The sequence below is a fragment of the Arvicola amphibius genome, chromosome 2 (genome assembly GCF_903992535.2).
Source record: "Arvicola amphibius chromosome 2, mArvAmp1.2, whole genome shotgun sequence".
NCBI lineage: Eukaryota > Metazoa > Chordata > Mammalia > Rodentia > Cricetidae > Arvicola > Arvicola amphibius.
This window is the reverse complement of record NC_052048.2, coordinates 137608398-137626204: the sequence shown is the minus strand read 5'-3', so window position 1 is coordinate 137626204 and position 17807 is coordinate 137608398. Positions and strand designations below refer to the sequence as shown.

The 17807-nt window shown below is 42.3% G+C and overlaps 1 protein-coding gene across 2 annotated transcripts in view; it reads left to right on the top strand.

The window, feature by feature from the left end:
* The window catches only part of Plekha8 (pleckstrin homology domain containing A8), a 60278-nt gene that overhangs the window by 35403 nt on the left and 7068 nt on the right, over positions 1–17807 (top strand). Inside the window, exons 10-13 of one of the 2 annotated variants that reach the window (XM_038320110.1) lie at positions 2113–2171; positions 3068–3198; positions 3729–3799; positions 11298–11359. In XM_038320110.1, the coding sequence (XP_038176038.1) occupies positions 2113–2171; positions 3068–3198; positions 3729–3799; positions 11298–11359 (323 nt within the window). The remainder of the gene's footprint in view (positions 1–2112; positions 2172–3067; positions 3199–3728; positions 3800–11297; positions 11360–17807) is intronic. The other variant, XM_038320111.2, reaches the window with a different exon arrangement.

Genomic DNA, 17807 nt, shown 5'->3' with positions numbered 1-17807 from the left:
CCCATTATAGACATGGATCAAAAATATTTCTCCCACAGACTCGTCATTTGCCTATTTATGTTTTAAGATATCATTTTGTAACTCTGTTTTTTGAAAATTAAGTTTCACATTTTCACAAAGTTGATTTTTGTGTTAATGCTTTCAGTTGTCCTACGGTTACTTTAATCAAGGGTCATAAAGATGCTTTCTCATAATTTTTCTAGATTTTTAATTTTTACATTTATGATATGTGTATAGGTGTATGTGTGTTTATGTGTGTGTGCGTGCATGTGTTCGTGTGTACACATGTGTGCTAGAGTACTTGTGTGCACAAGTGCACATTCTTGTGGAAGCTAGAGGACAATTTTGGGTGGTCTTCTTTATGCCATCCACATTGTTTTTTGAGACAAAGTATCTTACTGGCCTGTAGCTAAACAAGGATCTTCCTGCATCTAACTCCCCAGTGTCCCCACCAATATTGAGACTGTCAGCATGTGCCACCATGCCTAGTTCATTCCCCCATCCATGGGTGCTAGGGACCAAAGGCAGGGAGGGACTTTCCAGCCTCCTCAGCCCATAGTCCATGCTGGACTTTCTTTTCGTTATATGTCATGATGTTGGGACTGAGGGTCATTTTTGTCTTAATTATAATCTAGTTAAGAACCATTTGCCAAGAAAAACAACCACCAGTGTCTTCTTAGGTTGCCCTGGCCATCTACTCCAAGACCTGTAGACCCATAAAATGGTCTCTTTTCCACTCCCGTGATTTGTTTGTATTTCCTTAGAGTCTTACGTAGGTAAAGCTCAAAATCAGAGATTATAAGTCTTCCGATTTTATTTCTTTTCATGATCGTTTTGGCAATTCTAGGTCCCTTACAGGTATGTATAATTTTAGTTTTATCTTACCTATTAAAAGGCCTCTGGGATTTGATTAAAACTGCATTGAATTTGTAAGCCATTCTGAGGAAAATTACCTAACATTATGCCTTCTAGTCCATTAGTATGATGTATGTGTTAATTTAACGTATGTATTTTTATATACACAAGTATGTGAAATATATAAATATATACATATATACCTTTTATTATGTTTATTTTCTCTGAACAATGCTTTTGTATAACTTTGTGTTTTATTTGGAATAAACTTCGGAATTTTATGGGTTTCATATTTACACATGTACCATTAATATATGTAGACAATTGATTGTTGTGTGCTGGTAGTTGTTTTTATAGCCATGAAATCAGATAATTTTATAAAGTGCTTTTTCTGCAGCCATTGAAATTTATGTTTTTCTGGTAATTACCTATATAATGAACTACATTTTTATATTCCTTTACATTCACTCCTGTTTTGCTTTGTTTCTACCATCTTATTCTGTGTTTTCTGTTTTGTCCTTTTTGTTCTTATTTCCTGGCTTTGAGCCAGTGAAGCTATTGTTCTTCAGTGTGCTATTTTGTCTCATAGGTGGGGTTGTTTTTAACTATGTGTTTTTGAACCTTTTTAAAAATCAGATACTTTTTAGAATTCATTATTTTTTCTCTGCTGCTTTTAGATTATACTTTAAAGATTATGTTTAGTAAACCTAAATAATTAAAATTAGTAAGTTAGATCTAGAAAACTTAAAATTAGTAGTGTAATCAAACTACATGTAATTTTCAGTTTATAGAAGATATATTAAAATAGTAAAATAAAAATTAATATATCTTTTGAGATATAGCATATCTGTAATGTGATAGAAACATACAGTCATTACAGATAGCCATTAATGAGGTAGTTTTCATTCTCTGGGAACAAATCTTTAAAATCTAATAGTGTATTTTAGGCTTTCGATTGAGCAAGTACTAAGCCAACCTAAAGGATCTCAAATGGGTACTGTATACTTAGGAGGCATTTTCATCAGATGTGCCGCATGGGCCCTGGTTACTGGGCCTCATCTCAGCAGCGTGAGAGAGAAGCGCTGGTGACAGGTCCAGCTCCAGAGCCTATGTTTAGAAAATTACTTAGAAGTCAGAGTAATGTTGGAGAAAAGATCTTCTAAACGTTTAATTACTGTACAGATATTTTCTATTATATGTGTGTGCTTTCTACATTAAAAAAACTTTTTCAAAAATATTTCCAATACTGTCTTTCAGACAAACTTGGTCCTACAGTGTTTGCGCCTGTGAAAATGGATCTTGTTGGAAATATCAAGGTGAATATACTGATTTGTCTCTGTAGAGCCGTGTCTATAAAGGAATGGTTTCCACTCCTTTTGTGTTTGACAAGGGTAAATCAGAGGGGGACAAATCATTCGCGCTGGGAAATTTCAGGAGTAGAATGACTGAGGTAGCCCTGGTAAGTGATAGAAACAAGCCTTTGGTAGGCTGACCTCTTTAAAGGTCAGAGCTGGCTCAGTGGAGAGTTACTCTTGTCGGCAATGATTGCATACACTTTGGAGTTAAACAATAACAAGGAACATTTCTCCACAAATGTCACTGGCAATAGCTATCATTTGTCTGGGGCTACTCAAAAGGCCAGCTTTCTGGTACATCTGTGGAGCCATCAACAACAGGAAGTCTGAGCCTCCTTCCCAGAAAAGCCAGAGGTGTTTGTATTACATCTAACATCCCAGTACTTGCATGGCAGAGGCAGGAGGATCTCTGAGAGTTCAAGGGTAACCTGTCTACAGAGTGAGTTCCAGGACAGCCAGGGCTATGTAGAGAGTCCCTGTCTCAAAAATAAATTAGAATACAGTCCCCACCACCAGGTATGCTATGTTGAAGAAGTTGGGAGGTGTCTGTGGATACCTTTCCTGCGTGTTTGGAGAGGTGGTGAGGTATATGGAGTCAGTCACACAAGTGAATGAGGTGGACAAAGGTCCCTCAAGAATATTGCTTAAAACCTGCAACTGTTGATGTTAGTTAAAGCCTCATAGAATTTTTGGAATGTTTAAAACACTCACCCTGAAAACATAAGGAGGATAGTAAAGTCTCGCTTTGACTTGTTAGACTCTTCTTGCTTCTAAATTTGAATATTGTACTGATAGAACTGGTAATATTACAGTTTTCATCTTAGGCAGTTGTCCTGTTTCTTGTTTTTGTTTTCCAGAAGGTGAATCAGAAGTACATAACCAACAAGGAGGAGTTTACTACCCTCCAGAAGATAGTGCTGCATGAGGTGGAGGCGGATGTAGCTCAGGTTAGGAACTCAGCGACCGAAGCACTCTTGTGGCTGAAGAGGTGAGGCAGTCAAGTGGAGCGCATACATGCTCAGTCCAGCTCAGCCGAGATGCTACAGCTCACTGTTGCCTTGGAATAAAGGATCCACCAAACGTTAGACTTTCTAGAAAGTCGGATCAGCTTCATAGTGATGGCTATGAATTGTGGAAGTATTTGTAAGATCAGAATTCTAGGAAAGTCAGTGAGTTTCTCTTTAAGTGAATGTTTTCCGCTTGAATGGCAGTGCCTGGGGAAACGCTGAACTCAGAACCAGTTTCTGAACCCCTGAATTTGGTGTGGGGGTCTAGAATTTTCATTTCTAATGAATTCTAGATGATGCTAAAGCCACAATCATAGCACTATAATTTGAAAGCACTGCATTAGGAATATTAGAGGGGGTGAGGGGAGTGTCCAGAGCTTTCTAATAGGAAGCCAGTCAGAAGGGCCTCTGTCCATCCTGTCTGCTCCCTGCCTTGCCTGAGACACTTATATAAAAGCTAGCATCTGCCATCTGAACTTTGAAAACAATATTCTTCTCTCTTCCATTTTAGAGGTCTCAAATTTTTAAAGGGCTTTTTGACAGAAGTGAAGAATGGGGAAAAAGATATCCAGACAGCACTGAGTAAGTGTGCTTCATCATATTTTTATTGTCTGCATTGAGACTTGAGGTGGAGACCCTGGAGGTGGGGACATCTCTGCTTCCATAGGTTTGGTTTTCTTTCCTTTTTTTATTTAATTTCTAGTCATTTCTTCTTACAGCTTTCTTTAAACAGGATCTGTGAGGATGTGATTTAGTGGTAGAGCATTTACCTAGCATTTATGAGGTCCTGGGTTCAAACCCTCTGTTATAAGAACAAAATAAAGGGAGGGAAAGAAATAACCTATGCAGTGACTAAGTTATCCAGGTCTGGCTTATTAAAAGTCAGTTTATCATCCTAATTTATCATGAGGTTAGCTTTTGTAAATGAGTTTGCAAGTATTTGTATGTGAAGAGCAGCTCATTTTAGAGTGCATGAAAGTAGGCGAAAGGGGGAATCCGGAGGAGCTGCTGTGGAGTGGGACTAGGGGCTAGTTGTCATCCTGCACTCCTCCACATGCCCATTTTGTAGTGGTAGAGCCAAGATTGCAAGAAAGGCCTTTGTGAGAGGAGATAAACCTGTATTTCCATCACAGTGTGGTAACTGTAGCATTCAGGTGCTTCTTAGTATGTAAATACTGGTAGATGGGTTGTGGTTTGGTGCATCTATTAGAATAATTTTGACAAACTAGACTTCATAGCAGCTTTACAATGCACTGATTATAACATGGCTGAATCCTCACTCTGGACCTGTGGAAATCGTGTTGCACGAGTCTTTTTGTTTGTGTACTTGCTCTGGTGTTATTGTTACTGTGTAGCCCAGGCTGGCCTCCAACACATGATCCCATGCCTCGGTCTCTTGGGTGCTGGAATGATAGGCATGTGCCAACACACCAGGCCTTCATAAGTCTGATATGTGGAGGGAGTGAAATTCTTGTTATTCTAAAGCCTGGATAATTAATTAAGTGTTGAGACACAAAGTCAGGTATTATGTGGCCATTGTTATAAACAGAAAAATTAGTTAATTCTGTGCCTTTGGGGAGAGTTTGAATATTCTTCGTGGTACTTTTTTCAGTTTCCTAGAGGGTGTCTTCCCTCTTGGCATGAGTTCTGAAAGACCCTGCCCCATTGAAATTTGCCCCGTCTGTCCTGGCTAGAAGCTGCTGGAATGCCATGTGACAGTTATGATGACAGTTCTATAGCACTTTAAAAATAGGCACAGCCTAACTACAGTAGAGAACTGAAATTGTGAGGGATTGAAATACTTGCTGCAGATCCCAGAGTCATCACATGAGAATGGGGCTTACTTATCCCAGCTCACAAGTAGAAAGGTTGTTTATCTCAGATGCCAAACCAGAAATTCTTCTTCAGACTGGCTTCTTAGCATGGAAAGTTCTTACTGAAAGGGTGACTTCCCTGTAGGAAGGGCCAGAGATGATGCTCTGTGCCTTACAGGTCACACCTGTGAGCCAGGGCAGTGCTGATGGTGCTCTTTGCTGCAGCTGGGAGAAAGGATCCTGATGCTCACAGGGCTGTGCTCATGAACAGGAGGGCTTTGACCTTGAGGTTCAGCTCTCCCGTGCCATTCTGCATTGTTTCTCTAGTCGGAACTTGTGTTTGTTTGTTTGTTTGTAGGCAGGATCTCATGTAGCCCAGGGTGGCCTCCAACTCAGTATGCTTCTGAGGATACCCTTAGAATTTGGGTCCCCTCTGCCTCCAGCTCCCAAGTGATGGGCTTATAGGCCTGTATCAGCACTCTTGGTTCTTGCAGGGCTGGGGCTGGGAACTCAAACCCAGGATTTCACACACACCAGGCACGCACTCTTCCCACGAGCTACCCATTCCCCCAGCACTCTGGCTGGTACATTAACTTGAGCAGCAGACCGGCCCCAGAAGATGCTGACTCTGTGAAGAGAAACTTTGAAGGCCGATGTTTCTATGTAACTGAAGATTTTCGTAGCCAGGCCTCCCCACTCTCCCTTCAGTGCTGTTCTTGGAAAAGAAAGGGAAACTGTGAATTCGAAATTTCATTCTGACATTCAGGCTTATTTCAAAGGTCTTAAATGGTGTCTTTGTAATAACCCTAGTTTCTGCTATCATTTAGTGTGAGGAGATAAAGTACCGTAGCCCCTCACCCCTCATATATGGCTGCAAACAAACTACAGACAGACATGATTTATTCTTACTTCACACCTATAGTATTTGTCATTTCTGTCCATACCTCTTTCATCCTCTTCCACTCCTGCGGAACTCCTTCTCCATAAATACTCCTCACACTTTGAATTCCCCTTTAAAGTATAAAAGCCAGTATTCAGCAGGAGGGCCTTAGAAAAGCCAGTCACAGACCCAGACTCTATGAGCTCTAGTCTGTCAGTGTATGCTAAGGTTCTTAGGCACCCCAGGCAAGCTTGTTCACCATTGGCTATTGACTGAGGTTTTTCTGTCCCGCCTGGTCCTGCAGCCGTTAAGTCCCAAAGAACCAGACAGATGTCTACATTAGTTATAAACTGATTGGCCCATTAGCTCAGGCCTCTTATTAACTAATTTTTATATCTTACATTAGCCCATAATTCTTGTCTGAGTTAGCCATGCGGCTTGGTCCCTTTTTGGTGAAACAGTCACATCTTGCTTCCTCTGAGGCTGGGTCACGACTGCAGAACTAACTTTCCTCTTCCCAGAATTCTGTTCTCGTCACTCCACCTCTACTTCCTGCATGGTTGTCCCACCTATACTTCGTCCTGGCTACTGGCCAATCAGCGTTTTACTAAAATACAATTGACAGGGTACAAACCATTGTCCCACAGCAAATGGCAAACATGGTCTTAAAAGAACCATTTACATTAAGTTGTTCAGACCTTAGAGGCTCCTTGATGTAGATTTCTTCCAGGACAATTGCTTTGCTTGTCTTATTTAAAATTATAGCCTCTGCAAGTGGAACTGCTAACTTGTCTGACTTGAATTAAGGTGACTATGTAGATAAAAGAGTGTATGACAGGGTCCACTGAGATGGCTCAACAAGTAAAGGCATTTGCCATCACGTCCTGTGGGACCCACATGGTAGAACCCCCACAAGTTGTCCCCTAACCGTCACATACATTGTTTTATATACAGACTCCTACAGATATATCATAAAACATTTAAACACTGTACAATTTATATGCTGCATGTAAGCAAATTAGCTTGCTTCTTTAAATTCTAAAACTTTATTTAAATTTAGCTACTAAATAGTACCCAGCTATAGCCATAATAGTAACTGTTTGGTTTTGGTTTGCTTTGTTTTCTGGCAGTACTAGGGGTCCAAACCAGGGCCTCATACATGCTGGGAAAGTGCTCTTATACTAAGCTAAGGAATAATTCCCAACACCCAGAGGATGCTAGGTCATGTATTTAATGTGAAAGGCCACCCTAGACAAGCAGAACTAAGTGAGAATGCAGGGCAAATATTTAATATTGAATCAAAACCTGACTAATTATTCTGAAAGCATGAAGAGGCAGGAATTCACAGCAGGCCTTAAACTGGCAGAGTTGCCTTATGACAAGTTTGCTCATGACAGTGTCCCAACTTAACATGGGGCGTGTCTGGGGGCTTACTCAGTATCTGCCCTTGGTTACTGAATTGATGCTTCCTCGTATGATTTTCCTCACTAGAGCCTCACAAGATTTCGTGGAGTTCTTTCTTAGTTTAGTTTTGGGTTCTTGATATAGGGTCTCTCTATGTAGTCCTAGCTATCCTGGAGCTCAGTGTGTAGACCAGATTGGCCTCAAACTCAGAGAGATCCACCTGTCTCTACCTCTTAAGTGCTGGGATTAGTGGTGTATACCACCATGCCAGGTTCATTTATGTCTTTTAGAGGCCAAAAAATCCTGCCAGATTACAGAGCATGCCTCATGATAATGAGAATTCCAGTGAAGATGAATGCTTCTCATTACTTAGCCTTCTCTGTGTAGCCAAACTCGATCAGGTTAGACTTCATCTTATTTCAGCACAGCTTCACATGACAGTTACTTGCAGCCCTAGTAGTCAGCTAAGAACTTTTGACTTTTTTATGCATTTTTTTAGTTTGTCTAAATATTTTGAATTTTATCTTAGTCTTCCTAGCCTTTTGTTAGGACCCAGCCCAAGTTGTGTCTTCTCTCTTCTCCATCATAGCAGGTGGGAACACTCACCATCAAGGTCAGGGTGCAGGCATAAGGGGCAGCCACTTCCTCTGATCAGGCCGTGTGGGAAACACAGGTGGCGTGTGGTACACATGTTCCCTGTCCTTAGGCTGATGCCCATGTTTGTAGATCTTCTCTACTTCCTGCCCTTTAGAAGGGCATGGAGAAGGGTTTCCAGAGGGTTTGGAATGGTTGACTTAGATGGCACAATGCAGGAAATGTGAGCCCCCAGAGGTTGGCAGAACACTGACTCCAGAGCAGTTTTCCCAGCCAGGGGTTTTGTAGATGAGGCTTGAGTCCAGAACAGCACTGTTTGCTGTATAGTGTAAGAAAGTGAGTCTCATCCTGTCAGTTCCCCCCACAGTTGTAATTAAGATGAGGATGGGTTTGTTTCTATATAAAAATAATACTCTGTATAGGGACATTTTCTATAAAAAGCAGAGTTTCTCTAGAATGTTGTGTATTAGTTAAATCTATCAGTTTTTTTAGCCCCCACATTTAAAAACTGTGTATCTGAGTTTTTACATGTCAGGGTACACACCATGTTGCCATATTCTTTCTCTTCTCCATTAGATACTGTACAACCAGGGAGGGAATATGTTCATGTTTTCAGAACTGCCACTGAGCCCTAGGTAACTCAGAATCCATGACGTAGTGAATAAAGATCTTTGCTGTTTGATCCCAGCCTCTTTCCTGTCCCAGTGAACTGCTCCTGATTGCACAGCCTGGCCCAGTTCCATGAGTCCTCATCTGTAGCCTCATCTTCCCTTCTCTGTGCCTTCTCCAGCCTTCAGGGTCCCTGGAAACCCTGGCTGCTGTACCGAGGCTGGGTTAGTGTCTGCTCCTTTGGCACTATAGTACAGTTTGTCATATAAACGTATTTATAGGATAATGGTGTGCTAAAAGTCCAGCTCCTTCTTGTTCCAGTAAGTTCTAAGGACAGAGGATTGACTAAGATTAACTCATCTGAAAACCTACTGCTTTCCAGTGTGTGGAATGTAGTAGATCAACTCTGAACTCCTGTTAAGTGAAACAGCTTTCACTATAGATATTCAGAGCTTTTGGGGGAGGGGGGTTGTGAGACAGGGTAATACAGTGTAACACTCCTGGCTGTCCTAGAACTCTTTGTAGACCAGGCTGGCCTCGAAATCACAGATCTGCCTCCCGAGTGCTAGAATTAAAGTTGCGCACCACCACTGCCTGGCTTAGAGCAGATTTTCATAATGGTTTTTAATACACTGGCTGGATTAGGGTCACAGGAAAGCAAGGAGTCTTACTACCTTCCCCCAGTAATTACTGGTCCAAGTAGCTCCTTAGATAGCTGAGAGGGTTAGACATATGACTGTCGTACTGGTTTTCCTCAGAGCTATGTCTGGCACTGCCTGCCTGTGCTGTACTCTCTCTGTACTGTGTGAGTCAGTAGTGCTCTTCCCATGACGTCATCACCAAAGCCCCAGGTACCATCTAAACTTCCAAAATGCCATCCCGGAGTCAGCTAAGTGTCAGGCTTCCATGGAGGATATGTGCCTTTAACCTGCTCATACTATGTACCTAAGGGGGAAAAAAATAAATTTAATCTTGGACTCTCCTTTCAACTATATCTAAGAATTTCTCCATATTTGCATTTAATTTTTTTCCTTCTGCATGAGCTACCACACTAATGCTGACATCTCATCCTGTTCCAAACTCTAGATAGCCAAGGGACTCTGTTGTATTTATAATCTGAGTCTTATGTATAAAGTATGTTACAACATATATTGAAGCATTCTTTTATAGAAATACATTTGTACAAATTCCGATTATGCAAAATGGAAATGCTAATGCACACTGAAGTTTTTAATAAAGCCTTATCCAAAATATTGGACTAGAAGTTGGCTAAAATTCCATAATTTTAAAGCTGTGGTAGACTATAGCCCTTCTAAGCTGCAGCCACGTGGCAGGGCTGTACTTAGCAGCTGAGCACAGTGTCCTGTGCCCTGTACTGCTTTCCCCACATAGGAATTCATGCTCGTAGTTCTAGGGTCTGTTTTCTGTGCATCTGCCCTGGCCAGAGCCAAGCATGACTGTACAGCCTGTCCCAATGTCACCTAAGCCTTCGCCGAGTGGAACATTACCCGCACTAACCCTGATAGCACTGGAAAGTAGATAGGTTTGGGGTAGAAACTTAGATGTGCTCGGGAAAACATGGAGATGAAGGTCGAGCCCCTGTAGTGCGCTGTGCAAGTAACCCCAGGATGCCACGTGCGCCTGGAGACAATGTAGACACGCATGAAACGTAGGAAGACAGGTGCGTGGGGGGCTTCAGATTGTCTTCTAAGGATATATCTGTCTTGTGGAAATGATGGAAAATCCGTTTTGAATTTTTTTTTTTTTTTTTTGGTTTTTTGAGACAGTGTTTCTGTGTGTAACAGCCCTAGCTGTCCTGGAACTAGCTCTGTAGACCAGACTGACCTCAAACTCACAGAGATTCACCTGCCTCTGCCTCAGGTGAATTTTCTATATATTAAGTTACCCAATATTTCAGAAAATGTATCCCTTGCATAAAATACCATCCTTTGCTCTTAGAATTTTTTAAATTAAAATTATTATATACCAGTTTTAAAATCGCACTTTAAAATATCTTGAGACCAGAATAATAGGCAGTTAGTTATCTTTAGCATATAGCATGTGAATAACTTTATTAACAGCTTTCTACACTTGCTTTAAGACTAACTTCAGGCCATCCTGTTCAGACATTTTGTTTTGCTTTGTTTTGTTTTGAGATAGTCTTTCTCTATTGCTTAGACTGACCTCAAAGGTTTTGCCTTGAATGACTCTCCTGCCTTAGCCTGCAGAGTGGCTGGAACTGTAGGTACAGACAGTACACATGGTTTTTCCATAACATTTTGGAGATTTTGAGCTTTTATATTGTATATTCAAGGCTATAGGGTATTAAGACATATGTTTGCTATCTCAGAAGCAAACATTAGGTCAAGAACTTAAAGATTATTTCACTACGGGAGAGACTGTGATTAGAGAAGGTACATAAGCCTGGGCCAGGGTTAGGCTGCATTTCAAAGAACTGTGTTTTAAGTTAATTACACTCCAATTGTATTCAGTCATAATTTTCTGTACCTTTTCTCTCTACTTATTGCGTTCTATATGAGCATTTTCCCACTATGGTAATAAACTGAAGTTCAGGTGGAAACGCCTGGTTTTCTTAATGCAGAAAAGAAGAGGGGGAGGAAGGGAAAGTGGCAGTCTGAGTGTGCGCCTTTGTAGCTCTGGGGTCAAAGCCTTGGAATTAGATTCTAACCCAGTAGTAAGTGTGCACTAAACAGTGCACTGTGCAGATCACACCAGCGTCTTAGCATTCGCACCTCACAAAAATCTCATTCTTTTCAAGATAACGCATACGGCAAAACACTACGGCAACACCATGGCTGGGTAGTTCGCGGGGTTTTTGCGGTAAGTCATTCCTGTCTTCTAAAGTTTGCGTGATCAGGAAGGTGCGTTTTGTTTGTGTGTTATTTCTGTTTGCTTTAGTTTTGGAGAGAAGACAAAAATTGCCAGCTCATTTATGCCTGTAGGCCTTTGGAGTGTGGACTGTCAGCAGTAGAGAACACCAGCTCCCACAGACTAGCCGAGACTCGCCAGTGAGCGCTTCAGTGACACTTGTGCCCCGCAGTCTGTCTTCTGAGAGGGAATAAGAAGCTGGGCAGCCATGCAGAGAGAGCTGGGTGTAGGCTGTGATTTCCAATACCACCAAGGAGAGATTAGGTCCAGTGAGGAGTTCCAGCTAACAGCTCTCTTTGCTGCCCATTCTGTCAGCCCTATTCATTCTCAACTCTTGGCTCATTTTGCCATTGCTGTTTTTATCTGTGTCAGATATTAACTGTGTGGGTACACCAAGCAGGGCTGGTCATCCCTTCTTAAACAGTTGTTATCACAGTGGAGACACTAGAGACTTGTATGCATGTTCACTACTACCGGCCATTTCTTCTTCCTGGCATTTTGTTTTACCTTCCTAACTTTTTAAAAATACATTTTGATTTAATCTTTTAAATATTGACCTAGTTTATATATTTCTTTAAATATATAGTTCCACTTATAAGTATATGCCCACATGTTTATGGAATGTATATAATTAATTATGTAAATTTATATTTTTTACGTTTTGCTACAGTATAATTCTGTTGTCTTTATCCATACTTAAAAGATTCTGTGGTGACTTTTGTTGTTTGTTGTTGAGGATCAAGCCCTCAGCCTCATGTGCTAAACAGGCACTATTGCACCAGCCCGTGTTAGGACCATTTTGATATCATGATAGTCTAAGAATAAATCCTATTTTTAGTGACTACATAATACATCCCATAATATGTGAGTTTGTTCATAGCAGCAGCACAGAATCCGTTCACAAACATTCTTGTACTAAAATTCTTATTTTCTAAAAGTAGATTGCTGAAAGAATTGCCTATCAAATACCAAGCATTGCATCTACAGCTCACAGTTTAGAGCACCTGTCATGCACTAAACGCTGTTTTACGTGTTAGGGACACAAAGTTAGTACTCCCCTAACACGGAGATAACTTCCGTTCCCTGCTGTAGTCAGGGTTCTGACACAGATGGAGCTAGCCCGTCTGCTGGTGTTTGATGTTGCTGGTATTTAAGCGATACATGAGTTCAAGCATATCATCACAAAGCACCTGCTGGAGATGGGTCAGGTCTGGGCTTCACTGACCTTACAGCCTCATAGTCATCCTCAGGTCGTCCACACTTGGAAAGGCTTATTGCATTTTCTAAGTGTGCCAGCTGGCAGCTCTCAGTGGCTCAGAGAACACATCTTTCCATCCCTGGAATCTGACTAATTTGCCAACCAAGTAGTGAACCTTAATCCTCAAACACGTCAAGTCTAAACGGAAGTCAGCCAAGCTTCTGCCGCCAGCTTGCTGATACCCAGCTGTCACTTGACCTTCCTGTTTCCTCTTCAGCCAGACTGGAAGGCGAGCTTAGCATTGGCCCTGCGTCTTTTTTCCTAGAGCGCTGGTCTGACTGGGTAGACTTAGACTAACAGTTGTTTCCTTAGCGATGTTGAAGCCTCAACTGTTGTTTCCAGCTTCCACTATCACTGCTAGAAAATTCAGGGTAGCTCCCACCCTGGTCTGTATCAGCTGTATTTGCCATCAAGATAAGGAGAATTGTGTATACTTTCCTTTTCTTTATGCTCTAAAATTTCATGATCAGCTTTTCTTTGATTTTCATCATTTAAACTACAGGGCCTGCCCTTCAGTACTAGAAGATTTTCTACATTGTATTTTGAATAACTACCTTATTTTCCTTTTTCTGTCTCTTGCCTTTATACTTACATGTCGTCTGAATGTTAACTATGTGCCAAGCTTTGGTAAAACATTTTTGTATGATCTTAATCTTGAAAATAAGAAAAGGAAAGTTCAGCTACCTTCTATAGCTGAAGAAAGTAAGGTTCTAGGAAGTTAAACACTTTGCTCAGGTCTTCAAATGAGTGTGAAAAATCTGAGATTCAATGATACAAGCCATTCTTGCTTCACAAGTGGGTAGAAGGGACTCTCAAAGGCTTTCAGAATATATGGGGAACCATTATAGATCCTCTGCTGTCTCAGGAGAGCCAAGCCTAGTGAAATTCAGAAATGAGCTTTGGCCTGCTGGGAATAGCCGGACTAGCCAAACTGCAGTGAGAGGTGGGGAGCGAACCTGGGAAGTCACCCACCGAGAAGAGTGTGGTGTGGTCGAGAAGCAGCACAGACTTGAGCCTAGGTTTCAGACCTGGTCCCAAGTGCCTGAGACTTACAGTGTTTATACAGAATAGAGATAGAGACTTCATGGTTCTTACAAATTATGATTATAATATCAGTACCAAAGCAAACATTATCTTTCTATTAGTTACTTGTCGCTGCAACAAAATTTCTGACAGAAGCATTAAGGAAGGAGAGCAAATTTCAGCTCACAATCTGAGGATGCCGTTTTGTTAGAGAGGCCATGACAGCAGTAGCTCAAGCAGCTAGTCACATGACTTCCATAGTCAGGAAGCAGTGAGGTGAGTTCTGCTGTGTTCCCTTTTCACCTAGACTGAGGCCCCAGTCCATGCAATAGTGCCTTTTACGGTGAGAGTGAGTCTCTCCAGCCTTAATGGCCCCACCTTCAAGCTTACCCACAGACGTGCTCACAAGATTGTCCCCTTAGAGATTCTGTATACTGTCATGTTGACACTGTTGTCATCACAAGTCTACCCTTTTTACCATTGCTTAGCCATCCCATCACACAAAATGCATTCAGTCCAACTTCAGAAGTTACCATTTTATTGTCTTTAACAATTCCAAAACTGCTCAAAAGTCTCTTCTGAGACACAGGCAATCTCCTTAACTCTGAGCCACTAAAAAGTTTTTGAAACTCAAGTTACATCCTTCCAACATACATAGTGAAATTACCGGGCACAAGTGAGAACAAATCACGAAACCCACTTTAAGAGTTTATTAAGAGAGAGAAGGACACATGCGTGGGCCTGAGGAGGTGGTACGGGCCGGGAGGGCAGTAGTTACCTCTTCAGAAGAGGGACGGAAAGAGAGAATGGAGTGGGCCTGTCTAGCTGGTAAAGGCTGCCTAGCTCAGGCGTACAGGGGCTTACATAGCTGTAGCTGCCTCATGCGTAGATCATGTGACCATGCAGCACATACATCATGTAGGGCTTGAGAGCCCTGGGTGGCCATGTAAATTGTCTGAGCGCTTGATGGCGCATGTGTGGCCCTCGAACCGGAAGTGCCAGCGTTTGGGGTGATTATACATTTTGCCAAAGCACTGGGTCATGGAAACCTAACACATAATAGGGCACAGAGTAGACATTCCAATTCTAGAAGAGAGAAGTTGGGGCATAACATGGGAACGTAAGACCAAAACCCAGAAGGGAAAACACCAAATTCTGTAGCTCCAAATGTGGTGTCTAGGGAACACGATGGACTCGCTGTACTCCCTAGTGACTGACCGCCCTGCCCCTGCAGCTCTGCTACTGTGGCACCTGGAGCCTTTCTCTTGAGCCACCTCTAATCCCTGTCTCTAGCTTTTCCTCAGTGGATGTCTCATGATCCTGGCATCTCCATCATCTTGAATTCTCCATTGCAGCTTGGGCTTCCCATTGGCAGCCTTATGCAATGGGCTCCCTGGGCCTTATTGAAAGGAATCCAACCTTGCCTCGTGTAGCTTGGCCTCAGGCATTCTGGAATCTCAGTCAAGCCTATGTGACTTCCTCACTCTTGCATCTGGCATGGCTGTAAAGCCATTAACACAAGGACAGTATTCCCAAGTTTTGCTGTCAGCAGCAAGATGTAGCCTGACATCCCAGCATCCATTGTATGGGCCTCTGTGGGTCTTCCAGGATGACCGGGGAAAACTTCCCTAGGTGGTAGTAGTTAACCAAGGAACCTCTTTGATGGTATTCTCAATTTAGGATCTCCTTTCAAATGAATTTAATTTTTTAAATTTTTTTTAAACAATCTTTTCTCATTTTACATAACCAGTCCCAGTTCCCATTCCCTCTCCTCTTCCTGCTCCCTCCACATTCCCCCCAGCCCATCCCCAATTCAATCCTCAGAGAGAATAAATCTTTCCGTAGGGAGTCAACAAAGTCTGGCACATCACTTCGAGGCAGGACCAAGACCCTTCCCTCCCCCCCCCCCCCCCAATCTAGGCTGAGCGAGGTATCCCTCCATAGAGAATGGGCTTCAAAAAGCCAGCTCATACCCTAGGGATAAATCCTGGTCGCACTGCCAGTGGCCCCACAGACTGCCTAAGCCACACTATTGTCACCCACATTCAGAGGTCTAATTTGGTGCTATGCAGGTTTCGCCACTGTCAGTCCAGAGTCAGTAAGCTTCCATTAACTCAGGTCAGCTGTTTCTGTGGGTGTCTCCATCATGGTCTTGATCTCTTTGCTCATATTATCGCTCCTCCTTCCCTTTGACTGGATTCTGGGAGCTCGGCCCAGTGCCTAACTGTAAATCTCTGCATCTGCTTCCATCAGTTGCTTGATGAAGGTTCTATGTAATCAATCTGATTACAGGGGAAGGCCAGTTCAGGCACCCTCTCCACTATTTCTTAGGTTCTTAGCTGGGGTCATCCTGTGGATTCCTGGCAACTTCCCTAGTGCCCGGTGTCTGTGTGTCATCCTTCCCCCCCATCCCTCATGTTCTCCTCTCTCCTCTTCCCCCTCCGCATGAATTTGTATTATACAAGATGGAGCTTTTGTTGGGTAGGATTTTCCCTCAGGGTACCTTTCCTGTTGTCTCAGATTTTTTTTTTTTTTATGATGTTAATCTGTACAATTCTAGCTGCTTTCTGGGTACTGGCCTTATCTGCAAATTTGAGTTTCTTTTCTATGACAGATACCACATTTCTGTTCCCTTTTGTTCTCTGACTATAGAATCAGACCAGAACATGCTACAGCCTTGATGCTGTCTGTCTTTAGGTTTTTATTACTGTGAACAGACACCATGACCTCAACAACTCTTATAAAGGAAAACACTTGATTGAGGTGGCAGCTTACAGTTTCAGAGGTTTAGTCCATTATCATCATGGCAGGGAGCATGGTAATGTGCAGGCAGATGTAGTGCTGGAGAACTCTGTATTTTGATCCAAAGGCAACAGGAAGTGAACTGAGTGTCACACTGAGTGAAGCTTGAGCAAAGGAGACCACAAAGCCCACCCCCACAGTGTAACAAATTTCCTCCAACAAGGCTACACCTACTCTAACAAAGCTATACCTCCTAATAGTGCCACTCCCTTTAAGGACTATTTTCTTTCAAACCATCACATTCCACTCCATGGCTTGTAGCCATATCGTAATGCAAAAATGCATTCAGTCCAACTTCCAAAGTCCCCATAGTCTCATATCACAACCTCAAAATTACTTAAAAGTTTAAAATTCAAAGTCTCTTCTGAGATTCATGCAATCTCTTAATCAAAATCAAAAAGCAGATCACATACTTCCAACATATAATGGCACAGGATACACATTGCCATTCCAAAATATAGGGAAGGGCGCATAGTGACGAACACTTGACCAAAGCAACACTGGAAACCATTGGGGCAAACACCAAACACTGCATCCATGTCTGATGCCAAAACACTCTTCAATCTCCAAGTCCTGTCAGCTTTGTTGACTGCAACACAACTTCTTTTTCTTGGGCTGGTTCTACTCCCTGTTAGCAGGCATCCCACTGCTCTGGCATCTCCAGCATCCTGGGGTCTCCATGGTAATCCAGGCTTCAGCTTCACAGCTTTATGCAGTGACTTCTCTACCTCCCTTCAGGGCCAGTGCTAACACATGCCTGACCTCAGCAGGTTTCCTTAGTCTCAGAGACCACATGGCTGAAGCTGCCAAATTCTGCTGCTTACTGGGCATGGAACATGGCTTTCTTGTTCGATTACATCTTCTCTAGCTTTCTGTTCTCTAAGATTTTCTTCACTGCCTAAGCTTGACTATTCTGGAACTTGCTCTGTGGACCAGGCTGGCCTTGAATTCATAGATCCACCATCCTTTGCCTCTGGAGTGCTGGGATTAAAGGTGTGCAACACCATACCTGAATCTAAGATTTTCTCATTTTTTGTTTTATTTTTGTTTGTTCATTTTGTTTTTCAAGACAAGATTTCTCTGCAGCTCTGGCTAACTTGTAACTTGCTTTGTAGACCAGCCTGGCCTTGAACTCAGAGAGATCCACTTGCCTCTGCCTCCAGAGTGTTGGGATTGTAGGTGTGCACCACCACTGCCAGCTTCTAAACTTTTCTTTAATTCTTTTTTACAAGTTGGAAATTTAGCTGGATGGAATCTTGCCCTGAGGTCACTACTCCCTTCACTCCATTTCTAAATCTGTTTAGCTCCTTGATCACA